Source organism: Ambystoma mexicanum, chromosome 7p, assembly GCF_040938575.1.
Source record: "Ambystoma mexicanum isolate Mex_15411 chromosome 7p, UKY_AmexF1_1, whole genome shotgun sequence".
Taxonomy (NCBI): domain Eukaryota; kingdom Metazoa; phylum Chordata; class Amphibia; order Caudata; family Ambystomatidae; genus Ambystoma; species Ambystoma mexicanum.
Genome location: NC_090939.1, coordinates 876,749 through 900,390, shown reverse-complemented (window position 1 = coordinate 900,390; position 23,642 = coordinate 876,749). Strand labels below are relative to the sequence as shown.

The 23,642-nt window shown below is 47.9% G+C and overlaps 1 protein-coding gene across 2 annotated transcripts in view; it reads right to left on the bottom strand.

Moving 5' to 3' along the window:
- The window catches only part of SLC22A15 (solute carrier family 22 member 15), a 398,229-nt gene that overhangs the window by 315,076 nt on the left and 59,511 nt on the right, over positions 1–23,642 (bottom strand). For both annotated transcript variants that reach the window (XM_069635638.1, XM_069635639.1), the window contains exon 2: positions 7,963–8,175. In XM_069635638.1, coding sequence (XP_069491739.1) covers positions 7,963–8,175 — 213 coding nt within the window. The remainder of the gene's footprint in view (positions 1–7,962; positions 8,176–23,642) is intronic.

The window sequence follows — 23,642 nt, the reverse complement described above, 5'->3', positions numbered from 1 at the left end:
TGTCGAGTTTATCGAGGACTGATCCGAGAGAGGGCCTGGTTAGGAGACCCCTTGCTGAGCTACGAGGGACCATCAAGCACCACTAATCTTCGCCAAAGCTCCCTGGAAGTCAGATCCTCGAAAGGCTGCCGACCGGAGACGGGGACCGCCGAGGAGAACGAAGAGAAGCACCGGACATTCTGTCCACCGTTGTCGACCAGGGTTTGCAGGTTTGTAATAACCGCTGGAGGCCAGTCAAAACTGTGTTGCCCAGAAGCGGTGACCGATTCACACCGTGCCACCGACGACTGGAGCCGCAACACTCCACCTGATTAAGACACTTTGAATCCAAGTCGAGTCCGCTGATGCACCGAGGAACATCCGCCGGTGGGTTACAACTAAAGACCGCAGAGATGCCGGACGACTCGACTCCCTTGCTGGGCCAAAGTTCTTCATAGACTCTCAGCGGCAACTTACCATTGTGAAGGGGGACCACACCTCTCTACTTCTGCAGGACGTCCACGACATCATTGACGAGCAACGCCAGGACAGAAGCTGCTGCCTTGACGCCATCGAACCTCAACGCCATCGAACCTTTTCATCAACTCTCTACGCCAAGGTTCACCTTCTTCGAGGACTATCGACTATCCGTGGCTCCTGGCTTAAAAGGGGGTCACTCAAGAAGGATCCATTGACGCCTCCTCAAAGAACACTGCTATTCCAGGTACACTGGGGTGGTAGAACAATTTTGAAGGAAATAAAACTCATAGAAACAACATATGGACTGGGCTTGTATTATATCTTTATGTACAGGTTGCCCAGGTGGGGGGGATCCTCACACAGAACTGTGTCTAGGTAACGGGGCAAGTATTCTGCCTGTTGTTTCAACCAACCTGCTTTCCTCCTATGTCTATTGTTGGTTCACTTTATTAACTGATTTGTATGACCTTTGAACAGCGTACAGTTAATGCATTTTAAAAGGAATCAAAGTATAATTGTGGTACCACATAGAAACTGTATATTTGCCATTGTACATTAACCTGAGCACAAAACGTGCGATTGTGTATATATATTTAAATGTTTTATTAGTTAAACACATTTTCAACCTTTAACATATTCCAAGTTCTTAGTCCTTATTTAAATCTCAATTGTTAAACCATCTTCTTTTAGTTCATTAATATTTCAGAGTTTCCAGACCCAAGTCATCACATCCTTTATTGGCAGTCCTCGAGCCAGATTGTCCATTTCCAAGGATTCTACAAATGTGAGGGTGTCAATGGTCCGCCCAACTTAATCCACTGACAATAATCTCTCCCAATATTCTTCCTCGGTCTTGAATCAAGTTTAACCACGTAGTCCCCCATAATCTTCAATCTTTGCGCCTTCAAATATGTACAATTTAACATCCCATGCCTAATAGTCTCCAGAGAATCGGGGTTGTTACAGAAGCGACAGTACGCATCTTTCCTCAAGATCTGTTTTCTGATTACTTGTACTTCTCTTGAGGGCAAGATGTTAAGTCTTCACCGCATCAGCAGATCTCTAATAGGGCAATGGGAATTCCTTCAAATATGGAGGTAAATTACTCAGGGATTTCCGTTCCCATATGATGTTACTTTTTAATTCCTGATCTTTTTCCTGGAGGTTTCTTTTTACCTTGATTGGATTCGTTTTTTAAAAGTTCAATCGTGATGTTCTGAGTCTCAAGAAAATCTTTGCATTTATACATCCATTGTTGTAGGATTTTATCCTCCTTTACAGGCCCAGGGTTCAATAGAATTTCAAATGATGCACATGGTGGTTCTAAAACACATTTCCGGTAGAGGGAAAGTGTTTTCCACATTACTATTGAGGCAAGTGACTGGAGCTGTAATGCATGCCTTAGAATAGCCACTGGTAGAGAATTTGGCAATTTGAGTATCTTACTCCAGAAGTAAGCTTCACACACTCCCCATACTTCCCAGCGGAGGGCCAGAAGTGCCTCTGCCCTGCAAGTTAGTACCGCTACCACCTTTTGTTTGTAAAAGGTTAGCGTGGGGGTTGGGGGGGGGGAAATCAAGGAATAAGTTCTAAACCTCCGGTGAAGAGCTCGCCCCCGGTTTGTTAGCATCAGTATATAACCTTGAACCTTATTTATACAAAGAACTGTGTTATCACTAACAGTGTGTGGACATTCCTTTGTGGATGCTTGGGTACTTAAGAACCAGCCTGCATAACCTCCTGAGAGCTTAAGCCTTGATTGCTCGCCCATTGCTACCGAATAGGGAATCTTGGCTGGTGTACTCTGTGCTTCCACTCTGCCATATAGACAGCAGGAGTACAGATACCACCCCCTCCAGTCTTCACACCCCTACCCATCCATAACCTAACCCTCTTTCCAGTTACCCCACACACCCCTACCTATTCAATCCGTGGACCCTAAACACACCCTTTCCCCCGCGGGAGTTGCGGCCAACCTGTGTTACCTCTAGTGCAGGCACCAGAAACCTGAGGGGAGGCAGGAGTGAGTGCTAACTCAGAGAGAGGCAAGACCCAACAAGCCAGGGTTGCGGCTCGAGCCACAAGCACATGGAAATGTGTGTATCCATGTGAAAATGGGGAATGTATTGTAGCGTGGGCACTGGTGAGAAAGACCAGGGCCACAGATTCATAGAGCCATTATTGTCTCATGTTGCCAGCATTCGTATCCCAGAAGGAATGCGCCCTGCAAGGGCACAAAGAGGTTGAGAGCTCTCTGCGAAAAGCGATCCCACAAGAAGGAGGGCACAAGCGTCCGATTTTACACGTCCCACCTTTAAGTAATAGTACTCAGAGGCCTCCGTCCTAAGACCCCCAGAATTCCAAGGTACCAGTCAGTCCCAGACACCTTCCATAAAACTGTTGAACCCCCAATCAATCAAAAAAGATCTAAAAACAGGGATCAGTTGCCTTTGTGCGATTTGTGCTGCAAGGTGCAGGCAGGGATAAACCAACATAGCTAAAACAAGGGTGGGGAGCTTTGGATGGACGCCGACGTGTCTGGAATTCAGCTGTAGTTTGTCAGAAGCAATGACCTTGAAGTATCCTCTCAGCCCATGTCTGCAGTACCAGGTGCACATCTACAGCATGTATTGTTTTTCTTCACATTAGTTGCAGCTTCGTGCCTGATAATAATAATAATAATAATTTAGCATTTATATAGCGCTATGAACCCTCGGGCATCCGAGCGCTGGTTATTATTACCCACGGTGTGTGGTGCTCATTTAACGACCTCGGAAGGATGAAAGCTTAGTTTGGACCTGCCGGGATTCAAACCTGCGTCAGCAGGTTCTGCACAGATGTCAAGGCAGGTGCTCTACTTGCTGTGCTATCGGACCGGTATGATGCGCAAGGAGGAGCCCATGTGAAAGAAAGATGTACAGAAGGGTGGCCTGGCATCCCTTATGGAGCAGGTATCCTATGTATAGGGTCTTGACCAACCAGCCATTTGGATTAGTACAATATGTCATTTACATCACGGATGAGGCTGTGTGCCTTCATGAAGTGTTGCTCGTACTGAGTTTGGCAGAACGTTCCATGGCAGCAGAGTGCTTTGCTGCTGCATTTTCTATTTTTGTGGAAATAAAACGTTCTCCTTGCAAGAGGTGTGCTGGGCCTTTTACCCTTAGGGGTTGCATTTTCTCTGGTGTGAGCGTTGAGGGTCTTCTCTACACTCTCCCTAAAGTGAAGACACTGGCCATGGTGATCGACCAGGAACTTAGCATGAAGGCCCATGTAAGCTTCCTGGTCTTGTCCACTTCTTACTACCTAAAACTGCTTACACAGCCGAGTACTTTGTCTTGCAAAAATTGTGCTATTATTGCTAGGGTGATTACCGGAGCCAAACGGGATTATGGCTGTAGCCTGCTACAATACGCAAGCATGGGAGAAATCATGCGCCTCCAGATCATCCAAAATAATGCTATTGTTGCGGAAGGCCTGTGCAGGAAGGATCACATCTCAGAGGCCAGGAGAGCATGGCACTGAATCCCTGTAGCCAGCAGAGGGTCCTTCCGTCTCCTCTGCATCACGCACAAATGCCTGTATGGAGCCAGCTTAGACTCTCTCTCCATTCGTCTCAAGGTTGCCGGCACGAAAGACGCTAAGGTCCAGTAATTTGGGCCTCCTGCAAGCTCACCGGGCCAAGCTTGATGCTGTGGCTCAAGGTTCTTTCGTCTATGCTGCTCCCAAGAGTTGGAATGCACTTCTCCCCGACCTGAGACTGCATCAGTCCCTCTCCAAGTTTAAACGCAGACTAAAAATGCCTTTGTTCTGTGCACCACTGGCCTACTTCGGATTTCAGTTTTTTGTTGTGTGCGTCATATTTGCACTAATAGGCCCACAGGCCTGTGTTTCTGCGCTATATAAATAAATATATAAATAAATACTGCAAGGAGCCAAGTATCGTGTGTTGCTGAAGATGAGTGAAGAGATTGTGGACCCATGCGAAGAAGGCCTGGCAACCAACTTCTGCAAATGTCCTGGTAGAGCCCTGTCTATCTTTAGAAGTCCTTCAGTGGAGCTTCGACCCTGGGAGTGGAGGGAACATCCATTCCAGGCGTCTGCCTGGTGTGCTGTGATCCAAAGCCTTTGGAGGTGTTCCTGAGCCTTTTTAGGTGCTGACAAGTTACAAGTGTGGCCTACTGTGCTGTAGGTGTCGCCATTCAGCTCAGAACTGGAGACCACCAGCTTGTCTTACCAGAGCCACGACAACTATGTCCCCTGCTTTAACTGTGCATCGATGACCAGCGCCAGTCGTGTGCTGAGAGGAGGCCTGCACCAAAGCAGGCTGCATTCTTCCACTGGAACACGTTGCATCAGCATCTGTGGCTGACTGGGAATTCACTAGAACCTGCAACTCCTAGAAACAGAGGACCAGAAGAAACGGCATGAAATATGACCTCGGAGGACACTCTGAAGAACTGCCAAGTCCCAAGAGAAACTGGAGTAGAGGGATGGGATGCAAGTTGCAGAGGTACTTACCTGACCCCCTATCTCCCTTTTTTAAAGTGTTCCTAACTTTGAAAAAGTTTACATTAGTTTGGCTTTGCCATTGCTTACTCACGAAAGCACTGAAAAATGGGGTCCGTTTTATCCACTGGAATAGACCCTTACCGTTCTGTTTTCCCATCCACAAGACACTCCACCCAAGTTTTACCCCAGCTCCCAAACCTACTTGGAACTTTGTTTACTCGGGGAACAGGGACCCAGTCAACTTGGGGTTGGACTTCTAAAGTTAGGATCGTAATCTTGTGGACTGCCATTGCAATTTCTAATCACTGCCTTCCCTTTAAGTATTGTACGGTGGGTAAGTGAGCCAGCTTTAAATGCACCTCCAATCAGGGTTGATCCAAATTACAAAAATTACACTTTTTAACAGAAGTTCCTACAGAAGAGGGCGCAATTATATCCTCAGCCACAGAATGCTAAAGGTCCATATGTGATTCCCCTCAGTTACGACTAAGGAATCAATGGATTTAGCGGGGAGGGTCCCTGGCTCAGATATCCAGCTTCAATCTTCCTCTTCGCATCCATTTTAACTGATCCAGCTGAGGTTGACAAAAGAGGGCTCCCTCGTCCCGCAGACCCACAATGTAGGACCTACGTCAATGTATTCTTCTTTTATGAAAACTCAATGTTATACATTGGCTCTGGTCATGTACTGAATGCATATTTGAAAACACTACAAGCATTCTGTTGCAAATTCTTGAGAGTGCTGCATAAACTGAAGTTGCTAGTTTCCTAAATCTTAATTCTGTTCTACCACCTCTCCAATCTGGATTCCGTCCTCCTCATTCTACGGAGACTGCTATTTTGCATGTCTCCAACCCTCCTTTGTCTGCTTGCCACTCTAAGCTATCCTCTATACTTATTCTTCTCAATCTATCTGCGACATTCAATACTGTTGATCACACTTTTCTTATGTCGTCCTTTTCTTCTTTGAGTATTACCGGGTCTCTTGAATTGTTTCACTCACATCTTTCTCTGCGGTCCTATTTTTTAACTTGGGCTGGACACTCCTCTTCCTCACTTTCCTCTTCTCTACGGTGACCCTCAAGGTTCTGTATCTGGCCCTCTCCTTTTCTCTCTCTCGCTCTACACTGCTTATTTTTTCATTTAATCTTTTCTTCTATTTGCACGCAGATGATACACAAATCTCTCTCTTTGTCTTCTTTCGGTTCTATCTTGCATTCTACTGTATTACCTTGCCTTTCTGCTGCCCAAAACTGTATGTCTTCTCATTTTCTATACCTCAATCCTTCCAATCCTTCCAAGACTTAGGTTCTGTTTTTTTAGGCTTCAACTATTCCGTCTACTCATCCTACTGCATTTTTTTACTCCTTCCTCCAACCTTTTTCTCTTCTGCATGCAATTTGGGGGTTATCTTTGGTCCTTTGCTTTCCTTTAAACTGCAAATCTCTTAGATTGCTTGCGACTGACTGCCCTTTTTTAACATACATAGTGCTCACCCTTACCTCTCACTTCATGCTACCAAACATCATCTGTTCGGTCTAGTCTTTTCTCATATCGACTACTGCTCTTCTCTTCTTCTTGACCTCCCGGCCACACATCATCTTCCACTTCGATCTGTTTACAATTCTTCGGTTCGTCTTTTCATTACCTTTTTGCTCCTCTATTACATCGTCTTTACTGTCCATTTCACTGCTTCCCTTCGAATCGCACCTTCTCTACCATTTTCTTTCAATTGTGCTCAACTGCACTCGCAGCTTGGCTCCTTACCTTTCCTCGCTAGTCTGATTCTATTCTTCTCAGACTCTCCGATCAAAGAATCGTGTCCTTCCTACTATTCCTAAACCCCCACACCCCTTGCGCTTCTTCACATTTCTGATCTTTTGCTCTCCTGGAATTCTTCTCCGCTCTTCTTCTCTTTGCATTTTTCAATTTAACCTGAAAGCTCTTCTGTCCCTTTTAACAACTTAGGGACTCTGTGGCTTTCCCCCTCCTTCTGTTTTGACCCGTTTCACATTATCAGTTAATTGTACTGTTTTCTGACATTTTGTAATATTGCTTTTGGCGGAAAGTGCACTACAAATTGAATAAAATAAAAATGGGGGTACAAGGCCGGCCCTCTCCTTGCACAGAGTAGTGTGTTCCCAACTAGGTTTGCACTATAGAAAACAAGATTTTAAAAGCCAAATTACTTAAGGGTTTCTGTATGTACATTCACACATAGGTTTTATGGAGTATGAAGTTTATACAGCAAACATTCTTATACACAAAGCAATCTTGTACTAACAGATTTCCTTGTTTACCTCTCACAATTCCTGAGAGCTTAGCGTTGATCGCACACCGGCTGAAACCACCAGGTGCAGTAAGGAAGTTTACAGATAGCCTGTAGCATCTAGCTATGTAAAAGGAAACAGCGAGTCAGAAGAACCTTCCTAACCTATGGCCAATGTATCTGCAACCTTTGTATTAAAACTAGGACTCCAGGAGTTACTTGTAGATACAGTAACCTTCCATTTAGGCTATTCAGGCAGTTTTAGGATGACCTGTCTGTGCAGTCAAGTATGTGGTATATCACAGAGCAAGTCAGGAGCAAGGCCCTTGGTCTGTGCAGAGGCTTCAATTGTTCTATTAGGAGTACTTGGTATTAGGACTCAAATACGGCTTTCTTTTATGAACACGAAATAGTACCAGTACTGCTACTCCTGCATACCGATATGTGGCAATCGCTATTAAGGACACTATAGGGTGACCTTGGTTTACTCAACGGCCAAACTCTTGCTGCCAAGGACTCTGCGCAGGGTCACACTCTGCATGCTCACATGAAGAACAATTTCTATGAATGGCACGGAGAAATACCAGTGTCAACTCAAATTGCTAATGCACAAAAATCCTTATTATCAAGGACAGCAAACAGCATCAGGGGATAGTTCTGCATAGAAATGCCTATTATGGATGCAGACAGTGTCAAGGTGATCTCCCCTGTCCCATTCTTACCTCGGTGGAGATGGAAGTGAAGTCGTTATCAAACAGTATATGATGCTGTCGTTCACTATCATTGGCAGTTCTGTACCAGTCCTGGAAGGCTTGATCGGCACTCATTGACTGATTGCCAACACTTTGATTAAGGAGGAGCCCGGTACGGTCCCACTGGAATCGAGGAGTCGCACCAACCAATGCAATCAGCACAGCTTCAGTGGCGGCATAGAGCTGGAAGGACAGAAAAAAGAATGATCAGTCACAGCACCATATCCACTCATCAGCCATCACGAGAAAGTCATAATTATACAGAACAGCAGTACCCTACTGCGCCGGTGCCGGAGAGCTCTGCTCTTAGATACACTGCCATTTCCCCTGCAGAACACCAAGCTGCTGCTGCTGTGTATTGAAGAGCAGCGCAGCCAACATCAACTCAGTCTCTGAACTCTCCACAGGACTGAACTCAAGAGCTCCACGACTTCCATAAACATGATCAAGAGTCACTCATCCCATACGCAACACTGAGGAGTGACCAACCTTTCATATCCAGCACCAAGCGGGACTCACTTCTCCCACACACACAACACAGAGAAGAGGAGTGACATAACTTTCATATCCAGTACCAAGCGGGAGTGACTCCTCCCACACTCAACACTGAGAAGAGGAATGACCGACCTTTCATGATGAGCACCAAGCAGGAAATAGGGCAAGCCTGGCACACGAACCAGTGAGCGCAGCTCTGTAGACAGTTGCTCGTGAGGTGGAATTATTGATTTGTACTAGCTCCCATTCCACCTCTTAGCACCATGACCCGCAGAATACGGCGCAGTTAAGACAGATAGTCAAAATCAGCCCGGTACACAGATTCTGAGAGGCCACTGTGGTGGTTCAGAACAAGGACGCAGACTCAGATAATCCATTTCACTGAAGTATTTATTTAAACAAAATGTAAACGCCTATATCTTTCCCTATGCTAGGAGGCGTCCCTACCTAACAAAACTGAAGTGTTCATTAGTCGACAGTGAACGTCTTAACAGAATCTGTCCGTCTGAACTAACCCTTTCTGACCCTACCACTAACTTAATCACTAAAGACAGGAGTTGTTTTGTTTTGCATTTTGCAAACATCAGTTCAATACTTTATCTTCAAAAAGTCTCTGGGAACTGTATCAATTCCTGTAGTTTGTTCAATATTTTAGGATTGCCGCTTTCTTTGGTAATGGATTTCTGTTACTTTCTTAGTTTTCCTTTTGGATTCCTTTCCAATTAATCTTTCTTCTCTTTTCCCATAGTAAAATTATCCAATAGCTATGATCCTGTACTTTCACACTCTTTTCCTCTTTATAAAGTTCACAGTCTCTGGTTTCTCTCCAAAACTTATCCTTGAGCCTATTTTCTGTTCAAACCTTGTCTTCAGACCTTTCCTTTATATCTGGGCTCTCTTCTTTAACTAGACTTCCTTTGACTTGACTGATCAATATCATTCCAACAGTGATTCGCATTCACTCTTCCATGAATTCCTCGGATAAGCTTCTGTCCTGGACTGGGACAATATGAGGACTCCAGTACGGATTCTCGTTCACTCTTCTATGTATTGCTCCGATAAGCTTTTCCCCTGGGAGGAGTACGATTATTCTCATAATGGATTCTTGTTGGTCTCTTTATCTTGACTGGGACGAATATGAGCATGCAAATAATGCTTCTCCGTGCCCCTCCCAGATCTCCAGTTCCCTCTTTCACAATTCAGGAGAACGTTAGCGGGTTTCCGATTTGTTTCGAGATAGACTCTTCGTTTTGACAGATTGGCTTCTTGTGTTCGTTAAATCTCTCTCCAGTCGTGCTGTGGTATAGGATGACTCCTTGGTACTTCGGGTACCAACTCGTTTTGCTTTGGCAGTTGCAGAGTGGTATCGGCGTTCGGGTCCACCACGCATTTGTTGTGGTCATGCCAGTCCTCTTTCTCTCTTGGGGTGTTGGGATGCCACCCATTTTACTTCGCTTCTCTCCCTCTTTGTGTTACAAAATGCAGTGAGTCTATGTCGGCTTTTTGCTTTCTCACAACAACAGACGCTGCACGTCCAGCCTCTCCTCCGTGTCAGCATGAGCCAATTCGTAACTCGTGGGCTTCTTTCTCTCGTCTCCAGTCTGCTCCCCTTTCATATATTACGTAGCCGTGGGGCTTCCCTGGTGCATTGTTGTGTTCCTTTTTCTCCGTCTCCAGCGGATTCTGTTCTCCTCTGGTTGTCATCCTCCTTGCCTCAGTTAAGGGTGATTTTTCATTTAAAGGAATGTTCACAGATTCCTGTTGACAATAACATATGCTGGTATTTTCTTCATATAAATCTTTATTAGGTTTGCAGAGGCATTGTTGGAATGTTCTCTAGGGAATTCTACACAGGAACAGGAGTCTTTGTCCCAAAAAGGGGGAGTCTGTCCCGGTGAGGTCCCACTTGCCTCGACGCCTAGGGAGGGTGCTGCCTCACAGAGGGGCTGGGCTGGATCCCCCTTGGGGAGAACGGACACATTGCGGCGATTCATCACACCATCCTATTGTGGTGAACAGAGACAGACACTAATGTCTAGCCCAATGCTACCTGGGTAGTGCGACTGAGTAGTAAGGCTTAGACTTTGGAGTGTGAGAGAGTGGTGCAGTGTTTAGTGAAGCACACGCAGAACACACTTTGTAACACAAGTTAGACGAATACACTTGTAGGCAGAATGGACAAAAATACAGTTATTTATTTAGGCCGTAGACTAAGCAATTAAGAAACACAAGTACGCATCGCACCAAACATACACTACCATTATATACACATTCTCTTTTGGAGTACACTGGCAACAGAGCACCAACACTTGACTTAAGAGCACAGTTAGAACTATCTTAACTGTAACGGAAAGTGAGTAACTGTAACCAGATCTAACTTACGTGCCCGTATGCCCCTGGGCCTGGCTGCAATTTATAAATAAAATAAATACAAATACAAATAATGAACCACGTACGTAATAACGACATTAGATAACTTTATAAGAATGAAAGGAGTTGAAAGCACGATGTATTGCCTTAATAAATAAGAAACTACACTTTAAAAGTTCTTATCTGGCAAGAAAAGATGTGGCTTTGTAGAGTCACCAGTCCCAATACAACCTTATTTCAGGAGGCTAAGAGTCTTTGAAGGAGCCTGAACAAGTGTTGGCAAAGCAAACAGACAGTTGTAAGTTGAAGAACCATACCAGAAAAGATCTTTGCAGACCCTTTCCCGGTCCAATTGCCTTAGGGGAAGCTCAGAGGAGGTCCTTGACCACAATACCACTGATCATGGTCAGGCAAGGGAGAGGTAGGGCAAGTACTTCGCAACCCTATTAGCACATGGAGGAAGGGGGTGGGGGGGAGGAACAGGTATACTCACCCCCTGAACCCCGATTTACTAAGGGACTCCTTCTGGGGTTCCTGAAAATCACTGCATCCCTGCGTCTTGTGTCTTGGTTCTGCAAGACAGGGTCAGGGGGTCGCTGGTGCAGAGGTCACTTTCGGCTCTCCGGCAAGGTTCTTGGGACCGGACAGCTGGATTACCTTGGTACGAAGAAAGGACCACCAAGTTGATGAGGACATCAGAGGATGCCCCCAGGACACAATGCAGGCAGATAAAAGCAATACCCACTGCAAAGAAATAGCAGACGTCGACCCTCATGGTGGAAACGAATAAGCGGGTCCTACAAGACCCCTCTTCCAGCTGGAGAGCGTCAACTGCAGGGGAGGGCTCTTTTCACAAGTCGAGGTTGTATGAGTCCAAGTCCAAACTCGAGACGGCAACAGATTGAGCACGGCAGGCCAGGAGGAAGCTTGTCAGCCCCCAGCAGTGTTCCAAGGTACCTACAAAAGCTTCCAAGGGCAGGATCCATCCCCGGGGATTAAATCAGATCCTTTGCTGATCTCTAGAAAGCCTTTGAGAGCCATCTACCAGGTCGAGAGCACAATAGTGCTCAATTTCCTTGTTTTGTTGGGACCACCCTCCACACCAAATCTCAAAACATGTGCCCTCTGGAGGCCACACTGGACCCAGTTACTGCACAGAGCCCATGCACGAATAGACAGCAGCAGTGTTACCAAGATGCCCAAGCAAGTGACAGCCTAACGTTCTCCAACTGAACAGGATGTTTGAACTGATGAAGACCAAACCCTGCCTCAACTATTTCCTCATTGCTGGAGTGCTCCAACCCTCGATCACTGGGGCTGCTGTGCCTCAACCCAAATGAACAACATATCCTAGCTCTTCGGTGGAAGCACTTTGCGTCCCCCAGCATTTGGCTTTAATGTCGCAAGCCCTGCAGCCTATAACCCTAAACAAGCCTCCAACAGAGCTAGCCAGAAACAGCCAAAGGACCACCTTGTGAGGCATCAGAGCATTCGACAACCCTTGCAGAGATGCTGCAAGGGATCTTCCAGAGTGCCTGAACACTTTACAGTGCTTCTCAAAAAGGCCTGAATTAACCAGTATCAGGACCACCTCCTAGTTGGCAATCCACAATAAAAACAGTGTTCTGCCTGAAAGCCAAGGAATCCTTCTGCAAACCCTCTCACCCCGTCCCATCATGTCCACGCAGAGAACCTATGTACCTTTAAGAGAAAAAGTATCTGATCGATACCCTTTTGTGGCTGCCCCTTCATTCCAAGTGATCACTGTTTCAGCCTGCACCTGTGCGCACTACAGTCTAGAGAGCTTGGCCTGGATTGCTTGACCCGGCTGCCAAAAGCAGAGTGCAGGGAATCTGGGGTGCACAGCCCTAATTAGATATGGACCCTTCACAGATCTCCACATATGGGGTCTAGGGAAACCTCCATACAATGAGAAACAAACTTACACCTAGGAAAAGCCATCAGAAGTGTCACCCCCGTCCCCACCCCTCATGCAAAAATAGGTAGAGGGCACACCACCCTGTATGCAGCAAAGGCAATATTGTGCAATGCATTATTTCTACAGCACTAAAACCAGTAAGTATCACACTACCTAGTACACCAGTAACCGGGACCATCCTAGATGATGCAGCAGTGAAGGAACAGGTGCCATACCTCTCAAGGAGCAGTGATAGTAGGTGAGCGGGGCCTAGCTTCTGCGACAGTCACAGCCACTTGTGCCGTGCCTCTCAATGAGCAGTGAGAGGCATAGGTGCCATGCCTCTCAAAGAGCAGTAGAGTAGGTGTGCCCGGCCCAAATCCTGCAACAATCACAGCCACTTGTGCCGTGCTTCTCAAAGAGCAATAGGCACAGGGGCCATGCCTCAAGAAGCAGTGACATGCACAGGTGCCATGCCCCTCAAAGAGCAGTGACAGGCACAGGTGCCTCTCAAGGAGCAGTAGGCACAGGGGCCATGTCTCAAGAAGCAGTGACATGCACAGGTGCCATGCCTCTCAAATAGCAGTGACAGGCACAGGTGCCTCTCAAGGAGCAGTGACAGTAGGTGTGCCCGGCCCAACTTCTGCGACAGCCAGAGCCACTTGTGCCGCGCCTCTCAAAGAGCAGTAGGCGCAGGGGTCATGCCTCAAGAAGCAGTGACATGCACAGGTGCCATGCTTCAAGGAGCAGTGATGATAGGTGTGCCAGGCCTAGCTTCTGGCACAGAGGCACTGGTGCCGCACCTCTCACTGAGCAGACACAGCAGGAGTGTCCAGTCTACGTCTTCACCAATGACAGCCACAGGTGCCAAGTGCGATACCACTGTTACTTTGCAGCAAGAGCAGGAATGTCACAGCTCCAACATGCCCCAACTAGGGGTGTCATGAGATTTCTCTTGATATTGGTGTGAATTACCCATCTGATTCAAGAATCCCATGAAGGGTTAAGTGCTTGAGGAGGGAATGAGTCCACTGGCGCATGGCGACACCAGAGTCCCTGGCCTCAGAGCAAGTACTCCAGCAGCAAGAGGGTAATGATGCAGGAACAAACATATTGCACACTTTGTTCCAAGTGGCTCAGTCCACTGAACACAGGCTGCACTGATGAAATAACCATTGAGGGCCACTGGGAGAGTTCAGCGTTAACAGGGGCCTCCGGACAGAGTGGGGTGCACGTCCCAGAGTCAAGAGTTACTCTAAAGGGAGTAATCACTCACATGGTAATCACTCACATGTAAAGACAACATGCACATGCGTGCGCCTACAGAACTGTGAGCCATCAATATGCTTATTAAATGTTGCTTCTAAAAAGCAAGTTCAGCGAGAGGGAGCATCCGGTTTGGCTGTAATAGGTCCAATGATGAAATAGAATGCTCCCACACAGGTGGCCTGGTGCTGGGTAGCTCTTGCGTCCAATAGACATGTGGGGGCCCTGCAGCACAGGTCAGGTAAGCCTGGGGGGCCCCTTAGAGTCCCAGAGGCCTTAAGGTTCATTCAATTTAAGTTGTCTTTTTTTTAAAAGAAGGCCTCTGGCTCTACCAGTTACCAGCCAACACTCGTCCAGTTTTCCCGCCTCTTCACAGAAGGCAATAAAGTAAAGGCAGCAAGGTGTCTTCTGGGAGAACTCTCAGAGCTTGTAACATAGTTGGCCCCGCTGGGTCAAGGGGAGGGCGCACCGCCGACTGAGATTCAGAGCTCCCTGCTTCGCCTTCAGCAGAGCTTCCGCTGGGTAGCCTTTGGGTTCAGCTTGTTTAAGGACTCCTTCAAGCAAGTGACAAACCTTTGGTGCAGATTCCCCCAATTTATGGGAGGCAAATTTTGCGATCAGCTCCCAATCCCACGCCACTTCAAACATTGTGCAGCTAGCCCGATTAACCAAATGGCATTCAAACGGAAAGGACATTACACCAGTAGGCCTTGTGCAAAGCATATTTTGAAGATGCACATTTGGGGAGGGGGGGGGGGGTGGTGCTTGAGAGCCCGAGCAAGATGGCCGCAGGTTGACTGAGCTCCTGCAGAGACGGTTTAAACCATCAAGTTAGACCCCTTCACAACGCTCCAATCGCCTAGACGTGGAGAAATAAAGTAATCGCAACAGTGAGGGATCACGTTGATGGAATATGGTGAATAAACGCACATGTGAACCCGGATGTAGAAGCTTGCCATGAACGGCGGCCTGCACAGGAGCTTCCCCGTGCATTGCTCTGCCTCCTGACAACCGACACGCAACAGCGCTCAGGAGACCCCCACGCACCATCGACGGACAAAAGCTACCACGAGCGGGGGAAGATCCGACCACCCAACATCGAAATAATTAATGCAGACGGCAGCCCCAACACCATCCCACAACCGACAGCAGTGCAGGCTGGCCTATTGCACACCTCTCCCGTATGAGGCAGGGAGGGCGAGACACCCGCATCCATACAAACCCCAACGCTTGAGCCCGACAGATCGCGACAGTGGCGGCCGCCACAACGACCCAGCAAGTCAGCCCCCGCCCAGCGCAATACCAAGTAGGTTAACAGTGCAGCGGGGAGCACGGAATATCTTACAGCGGAGCGGCCGCCCTATCATCAGTCTTGGGACGCGGAAAGAGATGTGTCCATGGCCACAAGACTGCCGGACCCTACCAAAAGGGATCTCTGCGCCCCCAAGACACACAGTGAATCATAGAGGGGCCCAATATGCAGTAGTAAAGCGCTAGTAGGCCCGGAGAAGCGCAGCGAGATAAAAAGGAACTTAACCAAACAAATAACTTAACAGCGATTGCTGTACTCCCCACTCGGGCCACACCTACCTGGGTAGTCGCCGCTGGTTGATTGCTAGCCACTGGCTTCCCCTGCTGACACCTGCAGACACAACTTGGAGCCGACATTGTAGGAGCCGACCTTTGCCTTCGGACTTTAGCCGCAGGGGCTGGCGAGCAGAGCGCTGCCCGGATCAAGTCCAGGATAAGGAGGGGTGGACCAATAGGGGCCGGAGGGAGGGTGCGGGAGGCAGGACTGGAAGGGGAAGCTGGAAGGGAGCATTGCGGACCTCGAGGGTCGCGCCGGGTGGATATTAAGTGCCATGATGTTTTAGTCGGCTCAGTTATCAGGGGGAGCAGGCATTGTGCTGGAAATTTGCAGACGGGTACTGCCCCTTTGGTAAAACATGTAGATTTAAGCACACAGGTGGCAGAAGTTCAGGTGACCAAAGCTCTTCTTCCAGCAAGGGGAAGCAGAGGAGTGGCGCTAAACCCAAAGAAAAGGCTAAACATAAAACCCACTTGCCTACACCAGTACTTTCGCATAAATTGATTCCTTTTCTAAATGTTTATCACAACCGTGTGGATGCAAACCTGCTCTGGGAAGGTTTCATGTGGGGGTTCAGGATCCCTTACAGGGGTGTGATTGTAAGCAGGGAAGCTGGCAATTTGAAGTCCGCATTGAGCAGGTCTGAAAGGTGGGGAGGGTGGCTGGCCCATTCACCTCCCCACCATTTGGAAATTTGGTAGTGTCACTGTTGGGATTGGTACCAAAGAAGGAGGAGGGTCAGTTCCGCCTAATCCAGCACCTTTCCTTCCCCGAAGGTGCGTCGGTCAACGACGTCATTGCCGAAGAGCTGTGCAGGGTCCACTATTCATCATTTGACGATGCAGTGGAGCCAGTAAGGTCATTAGGGAGAGGCACACTCATGGGAAAAGCCGGCATCAAGTCGGCGTTTAGGTTATTATCAATCCACAAGGAGAGCCATCATTTACTGGGCTTCAAGGTGAACAAGGAGTACTTTTATGACAAGTGCTTACCAATGGGTTGCGCTATTTCATGCGCCTACTTTGAGAAGTTTAGTACCTTTCTGGAGTTCGCCCTGAAGCAGAGGGCACAAGGTGGAGGGGTACTGCACTACCTCGATTTTGTGTTCATCAGGAAAGAGGGGAGAGGGGACAGGGAGAGCGGGTCGCTCATGAGCATATTCCAGGAATTGATGGAGGGATTGGGGTACCGTTGACCAAGGGTAAAACAGTTGGCTAACTCACAAAGCTTACATTCTTGGGGATCAAGATCGACTCAGTCGCAGGGAAGTGCAGGCTGCCTAGGGACAAGGCGTTGAAGCTGAAGGAAATTATCAAGGATTTGAGGGGCAGGAATAAGGCTACCCTGAGGGAGCTCCAATCACTGGCAGGTAACCTTAAGTTTGCGTGAACGGACATCCTGGCAGGGAACGTGTTCGCTAGAAGAATTGAGTTTAAAACAGTGGGTTTACAGCATGCATTATAGCATGTGCGGCTGGGGGCCGAGGTGAAAGAGGACCTCGGCATGTGGGATGGGTTTCTGCACGAGTTCAGAGTTTTGCTATGGAGGGAGGAGTGGGCCACTCATCAGGTTTCTGGGCCATTTTGGGGAGCAAGTGGTGCGGCCAGGCCTGGCCGTCAGCATGGCATCAGGAAGGGATTACCAGGGATATCACGTTGCTGGAGCTGTTCCCCCATAACTTGAAAGCCATTACAATAGGGAAGTATTTGCATAACAAGAAGGTGGTACTCTGGTCAGATAACTTGGCAGTGGTCCAGATCATAAAATCAGGGGATGTCCAGTAACTCCAGGGTGCTGAAGCTATTGAGACAACTCACCAAAATACAGATGTTAGAGCCCAGCACATTCCGGGATTAAAAAACGTGGCCGCTGACCCTCTCTCTCTCTCTCGTTTACAGTGGGAAAGGTTTCGGGGGAACTGTCCAGAGGTGAGCAAGATAATGACCCCATTCAAGGCAGAGTGGTGGGGCATGATTGGAGGGGATCGGAGTTCCTTAATCCACACCGCTCTGTTCCCCCAGCCCAGAAAGATACAGGGGTTGCTGGGAGCGGTTTTTGGCCTTTCAAGGCGATATGTTGTTGGAAGGGCAGAGGGGAGCGCCAGTGCGTGCTTTTGTCGGATGGGGCTGGCGGTCTGGGAAAACCAGATCCTGGATGTCTTATCACTTGGCTGCAATAGCGCATTATTGTAAACTCCAGGGCAAGGAGGACCCCACCAAGGAACACTATGTTTTGATGGCAATGAAGGGTTGGACTAGACAAACAGAAAGGAAACCGGACGTAAGGAGGCCCATGGATATTGTAAAGCTGCACAGTTTCATTGAAAGCCTGCGGGCGGTTGGCCATAGCAGAGAAGAGAGGGTTTTGTTCACAGCAGCCTTTGCACAGGCTTTCCTTGGAGCCTTTAGAGTAAGCGAGCTGGGGCCTGAGAATAAAGAAGGAAAGGGCTCTGGGTTTTTAAGGTTGTAGGATGTACATCTGACGGAAGAACAAGTAGGCAATTACCTAAGAAGGTCCCAGACCGATCAGAAGGGGAAAGTGAGGACGTTCACACTATATAAAATCCAGGGGAGCTTAGTATGTCCAGTTGCAGGCTTGACAGCCTATCTCCAAGGAAGGCAGCAGGCGGGTGCGGGGTGTTCCCCTTTCTTGCACAGGGACGGGACGGCCTGGAGTCGTTTTCCAATTCAGGAGGGTCATGGACATGGCTTTGGAGAAAATGGTGGTAACCGGAGGGGTGTTTGGTACCCACTCCTTTAGGATGGGGGCTGCCACATCAGCAGCAGAGGTAGGCCTGGGTCCAGAAGCAATAACGAGAATTGGAGGATGGAAGTCTGGGTGTTTTAGGAGGTACATCAGGCCGGAAAATGTAAACAACTTCCTTCTCATCTCCTTCCAACTAACAGCAGCACAGAGGAGGCGACAGTCCGTCTGTGTAGTGGGGCATTCATTTGTGTCTAGGGCCAGGACAAGTTGGATGGCAGAGAGAGGAATTGACCACCAGCGAGTATCGAATTTGGTGGCACAGGGTGCCCGGAATGAGATGGTCACAGCTGCAAGATCACATCAACAAATTCCTGGGTAAGCAGCAAAGGCCGGATGTCCCGATTATACATCTAGGCGGCAATGATTTGATAAGTCTAGGGAGGAGGGCGTTAATGAGGGAGATGATGTTTTCATTGCAGGATTTGTCCTCGCAGTTGGACGAGACCGAGATCTTGTGGTCTGAGATCATTCCAAGACAGGATTGGAGGGGCGCTCAGAGTCATTCAGCAGTGGAGAAGTCAAGGAGAAAGTTGAATGGGTCAATGGCAAAATTTAGCACAGGGCGAGGTTTTCCACAGATCAGGCATGGCCTGGTCAATTTGAAATCCCTGGAGTATTATTTGAAGGATGGAGTGCATTTGTCAGCATCAGGGATGGATCGGTTTCACTGGAATGTGTGCACAAAGATCCTGGAATTATTAAGTAGGAAAGGGGGGAGCCGCAGTGGGCGGTAACCCACCTTTGGCGTGGTGGTGTTTTGGCGACCAGTGACAGGAGACGGACTCCCGAATAAGCTGTGGGAAAGCCAGAATGGTCTGCGCTCTTCTCTGGACCAGCGCTTCCTGGGGGCCTAAGCGGCGGGGGCGCTGGTCATAGCAATGAGGGCTCAGCTTCCCCCGAACACATGGCACTCTCCCAGCCCAGGAACACCTGCAAGGGCAGGCGGGGCTCAGCCAAGAATGGTTGGGGGAGCTTTGGCCTACTGTGGGCTTGGTTGGGAAAGGGGGAAGCAAGTTTTGGACACAGAGCTTTCATCGCACCTTCAGAACTATTTTCACAAACGTTTGTTTGCTGTGTTTTGACTATTATGTTGAGAAAATAAATCTGCTGCCTTCTTTTATGCCAACAAAGAAGACATGTCTCCTTCTGCACCTTACTGGGTTGGTTATCAAAAGGGGCAAAGAGAATGAGCAAATATGTTGGTACAAAGATGGACAAATGCCCCAGTTATTCACATCCTGAACGGCGTTCTTTACCGCTTGCCAATCGCCTTTATCCGCAAAGTCAAAGAGATGCATCCAAGTCACAGGAGTGACATCCTTCTCTGCCTGGGGTGAGATGCCAGCACAGGCAAGCAGAGGTAAGTTAAAAGAAAGGGAAGGAACCGGGATAAAGAAACCATTGGAGCCAGAGCCTCGTGTGCAGGAACTAGCAGTCGTCTGGAAGTCTGCACCTGCCGCCAGCTATTCGATATCCCTGCAATTCGATCAGGAGAGAGTTGGGCCCAGAGGTTCACGCCTCTGGGGAAACAGGTTTGGCTGCCTCAGAACCTGCTGAGCCGCAGTCAAGAGCTGGCTGTGCCAGGTTAAGAGGCTTTAGTGGATCTGTACCACCGCTTGCCAAGTCTAGCAGTGGTGCCAGGAGTTTGGACAAAGGGATTGGGGCGCAGGGAATAAAAACAGGCTCCTTTGCAGCGAGGTCCCTTGACAGCAGTTTGCTGGTGTTATATTGGGAAAGACTGCATGCAAAGACTATGTGGAAAAGGCAGCTTTCACTGCAAGCAATTCATGCTCCCTGCGCCTTGAAGGTCACAAAGCCAAGCCCTAAATGGTAACTAATACATGGGGTTCACAACCCTCCCTAGCTGACCACTTATCTCCTCATCCATAATACCACTCTCTGCTGCAAGGTCAAGCTTTTGCACTCCCAAGCAGCAACCCACCACTGGTTCCCTAGTCCCATCTACATTTGTCTGAGGAACAGCACCACCGCAACAGCCAAACAAAAAAAGAAATCCTTCCCACAATTCCTGTTGCAAAAACGAGCAATTAAACAACTTCATGACATCAGGATCTTGACGCTTTCCAGCACCCAAAAGGGTGTACTTCTAGACACCCGAAGCCTCAGGGGGACCTGAATAGCACACACATTTGAATCCAAATCGAGGTCAGTGGCCGGCTGGGCAGTAGAGCTCATCTACTTGCAGACAGGGTCATATCCCTTGTTCACAATAGTACTGCACACTAGTGCAAGCATCTGCAACCTATCGCTAGCTCAACACATATTTTGGACTACATCTACCATGTTCTTTCACCATTAACTATGTGGTCTGTGCCTGATGGGAGTTGTAGTCCAAACCATCTGGAGAGCCAAAGCTTGCAGGGGCTGATCACTGAACTATTGAAGCATACTCCGGGATCAACACTTATATTGGATAAGCAGGAGCTAAAAGCAACTCCTGGGTCTCCAGCATTAACCAGTGACCAGGAGCTGCCGCTGGGGAATGAGGAGCTAAAAGCAGCTCCTAGGTATCCAGCATTAACCAGTGACCAGGAGCTACCACTGGAGAAGCAGGAGCTAAAAGCAGCTCCTGGGTATCCAGCACTAACCAGTGACCAGGAGCTGCCGCTGGGGAATGAGGAGCTAAAAGCAGCTCCTAGGTATCCAGCATTAACCAGTGACCAGGAGCTACCACTGGAGAGGCAAGAGCTAAACGCAACTCCTTGGTATCCAGCATTAACCAGTGACCAGGAGCTGCCGCTGGGGAATGAGGAGCTAAAAGCAGCTCCTGGGTATCCAGCATTAACCAGTGACCAGGAGCTAGCACTGGTGAAGCAGGAGCTAGAAGCAGCTCCTGGGTATCCAGCATTAACCAGTGACCAGGAGCTGCCGCTGGGGAATGAGGAGCTAAAAGCAGCTCCTGGGTATCCAGCATTAACCAGTGACCAGGAGCTACCACTGGTGAAGCAGGAGCTAAAAGCAGCTCCTGGGTATCCAGCATTAACCAGTGACCAGGAGCTAGCACTGGTGAAGCAGGAGCTAAAAGCAGCTCCTGGGTATCCAGCATTAACCAGTGACCAGGAGCTAGCACTGGTGAAGCAGGAGCTAGAAGCAGCTCCTGGGTATCCAGCATTAACCAGGAGCTAGCACTCGGGAGCTCAGCCAATCTATCTTCCATCTGAGATGCAAACGTATCGTTTTCTCCATTATGTATGACCCCCTATGCTTTAAATGTTGTATAGCTGTGCCCTAATGTGTATTTATAAAAAGGTAGTAAATTCATAAAGGTGGGCTTGGACAACATTGGTTGGCCTGGGGAGCCAAAAGTAGCTCCTGGTTACTGCTGGCATCAAGCTAAAAGGTCTTTTCTAGGCTAGAATCAGGAGCCACGTAGCTCCCAGCTCCCCTCACTTTGCAACCCGGCTTACTCCTTTCCAGCCTTTTCTTTCGCTCACTTCCAAAGCTAAACATTTCAAGTTGTAGGCTACGAGCAAGGTACACTGTCACTCTCACCCTGCAGTGCCCACATGCAGACAGCACAAAAGATATTAAGAGTCATTGATCACTCGTCCCTAGGTAGGGGCGAGTGGACACCTACATGCATATGCGAACAAATCTCTAACTCAAAATAGAAATATCCTTTCAAAAGTGCTTAGAAGACACTCACACATCTGTGTCTGAGAAAACACCAAATCTTTAACATTAAAGATGCACGTCTGCAATTCCGTACACATTATCTAGGCTGGCCATTGCATAATTCACCCATTTTATATACAAAAGAACACATAAAAAAGAAACCAACATGTTTCTTTACTTAAACTGAATTGCAGGACTTCAAGGCTGCATTATTTTTTTATCACTGTCTATTTGTCTTTTAGGAACACGTGCGTCAATTTCAAAGTGACCTGTTCATGCAGGGTTTGGAATGGAGGGGAGCTCCTTAGATCCTGCATGTGGCTCCCCAGGAGACTGACGCCGAACAAACACACCTAGGCAAATTTAGCTCTGTGCATTTGGGACAACCTATAGATGAGCATTAGGACACAGCTATACAACATTGAAAGCAAATGGGGGTCATACATCATTTAAATTAGCAGGCATGAGTATCTAACCTGCATACCGCTTGAGAGAGGTCCCTCGTGCATACAAATCACTGCTCTGAGCCTTCACGGACAGGCATGCGGGAGCAGGACAGTAAACCGGGATATTCAGGGAGTCAGTGGCCAAATGTCAGCATGAAGAAAGCCTTATATCCTCATCTTGCGGAGGCCGGGGGACTTTAATCCAGAGACAGCAGCAATGGGCGAGGTGGCAGACGGGCAAGGTTCAGAGGGGCGTCTGCAGTCGCAGTGGTTCTAGTGTCACCAGGGTATCAAACAGGAGAGTACAGAACATTGTATTAGAACTTATTTACCTGTGCTGTGCTTGGGATCGTAAATGGGCCATACGTAGCGTTTGTGGATTATCTGTATATCTTGACAAATGTTTGTCTTGGCAACCCTAAATATATGCCAACAGTTGTTTAAACTAGTCTCCTGGTCTCTTTAGCATAAGGTGTGTGGCTCAGTCACGTTGCCAGCGAGCTTGGTTTGACTTTGCGTAAACCCTTGCAGATAAACTAAGGTTGGATTCCCAAAATCTTAAACCAACAGATTCTAAAAAGCACACTCAAGAATACTGTTCTAGTGGCCAAGGACCTGCCGTCCATGGAATACATGCATTGTGAACTTTCCTGGTGATGGGGAGGAAGGATAGCTCAGGGGCAACATGTTTGACTTGGAAGCAAGACAATGCCGCGCAACACAGGTTCAAATCTGGATCCTGCGCTTAGAAACCACTCCCTGGGATTAAGTGCATTATAAAAGAACATAATTGTGGTATTTATGTTAAAGTGGTTTGTATTTTCTCAGGCACAGATTTGCGAGTGTCTTCTGGAGTAGTTTCGGAACGGGCATTTATATTTGTACAAGAAGAGATGCATTAAGTGTTTATGTGTAGAGGAAGTGAGAGAAGAAAGCTGAAAAGAAATAGTCCAACATTCAACTTGTTGATCACGACCCTTTAGAGCGGTGATGAGCTCCATTACTCTATGGGCTCAACACGAGTTGGGTGGCGTTATTCAATTTGTGATACATCTTCCTGACCTGTGTCAACCCAGTATAAGTAAAATAGACTTTAAAAAACGAAGACAAAAAAAAAGATTTAAAAAATTTAAAAAAAAAGGTATTCAGAAAGACCGCACAGAGT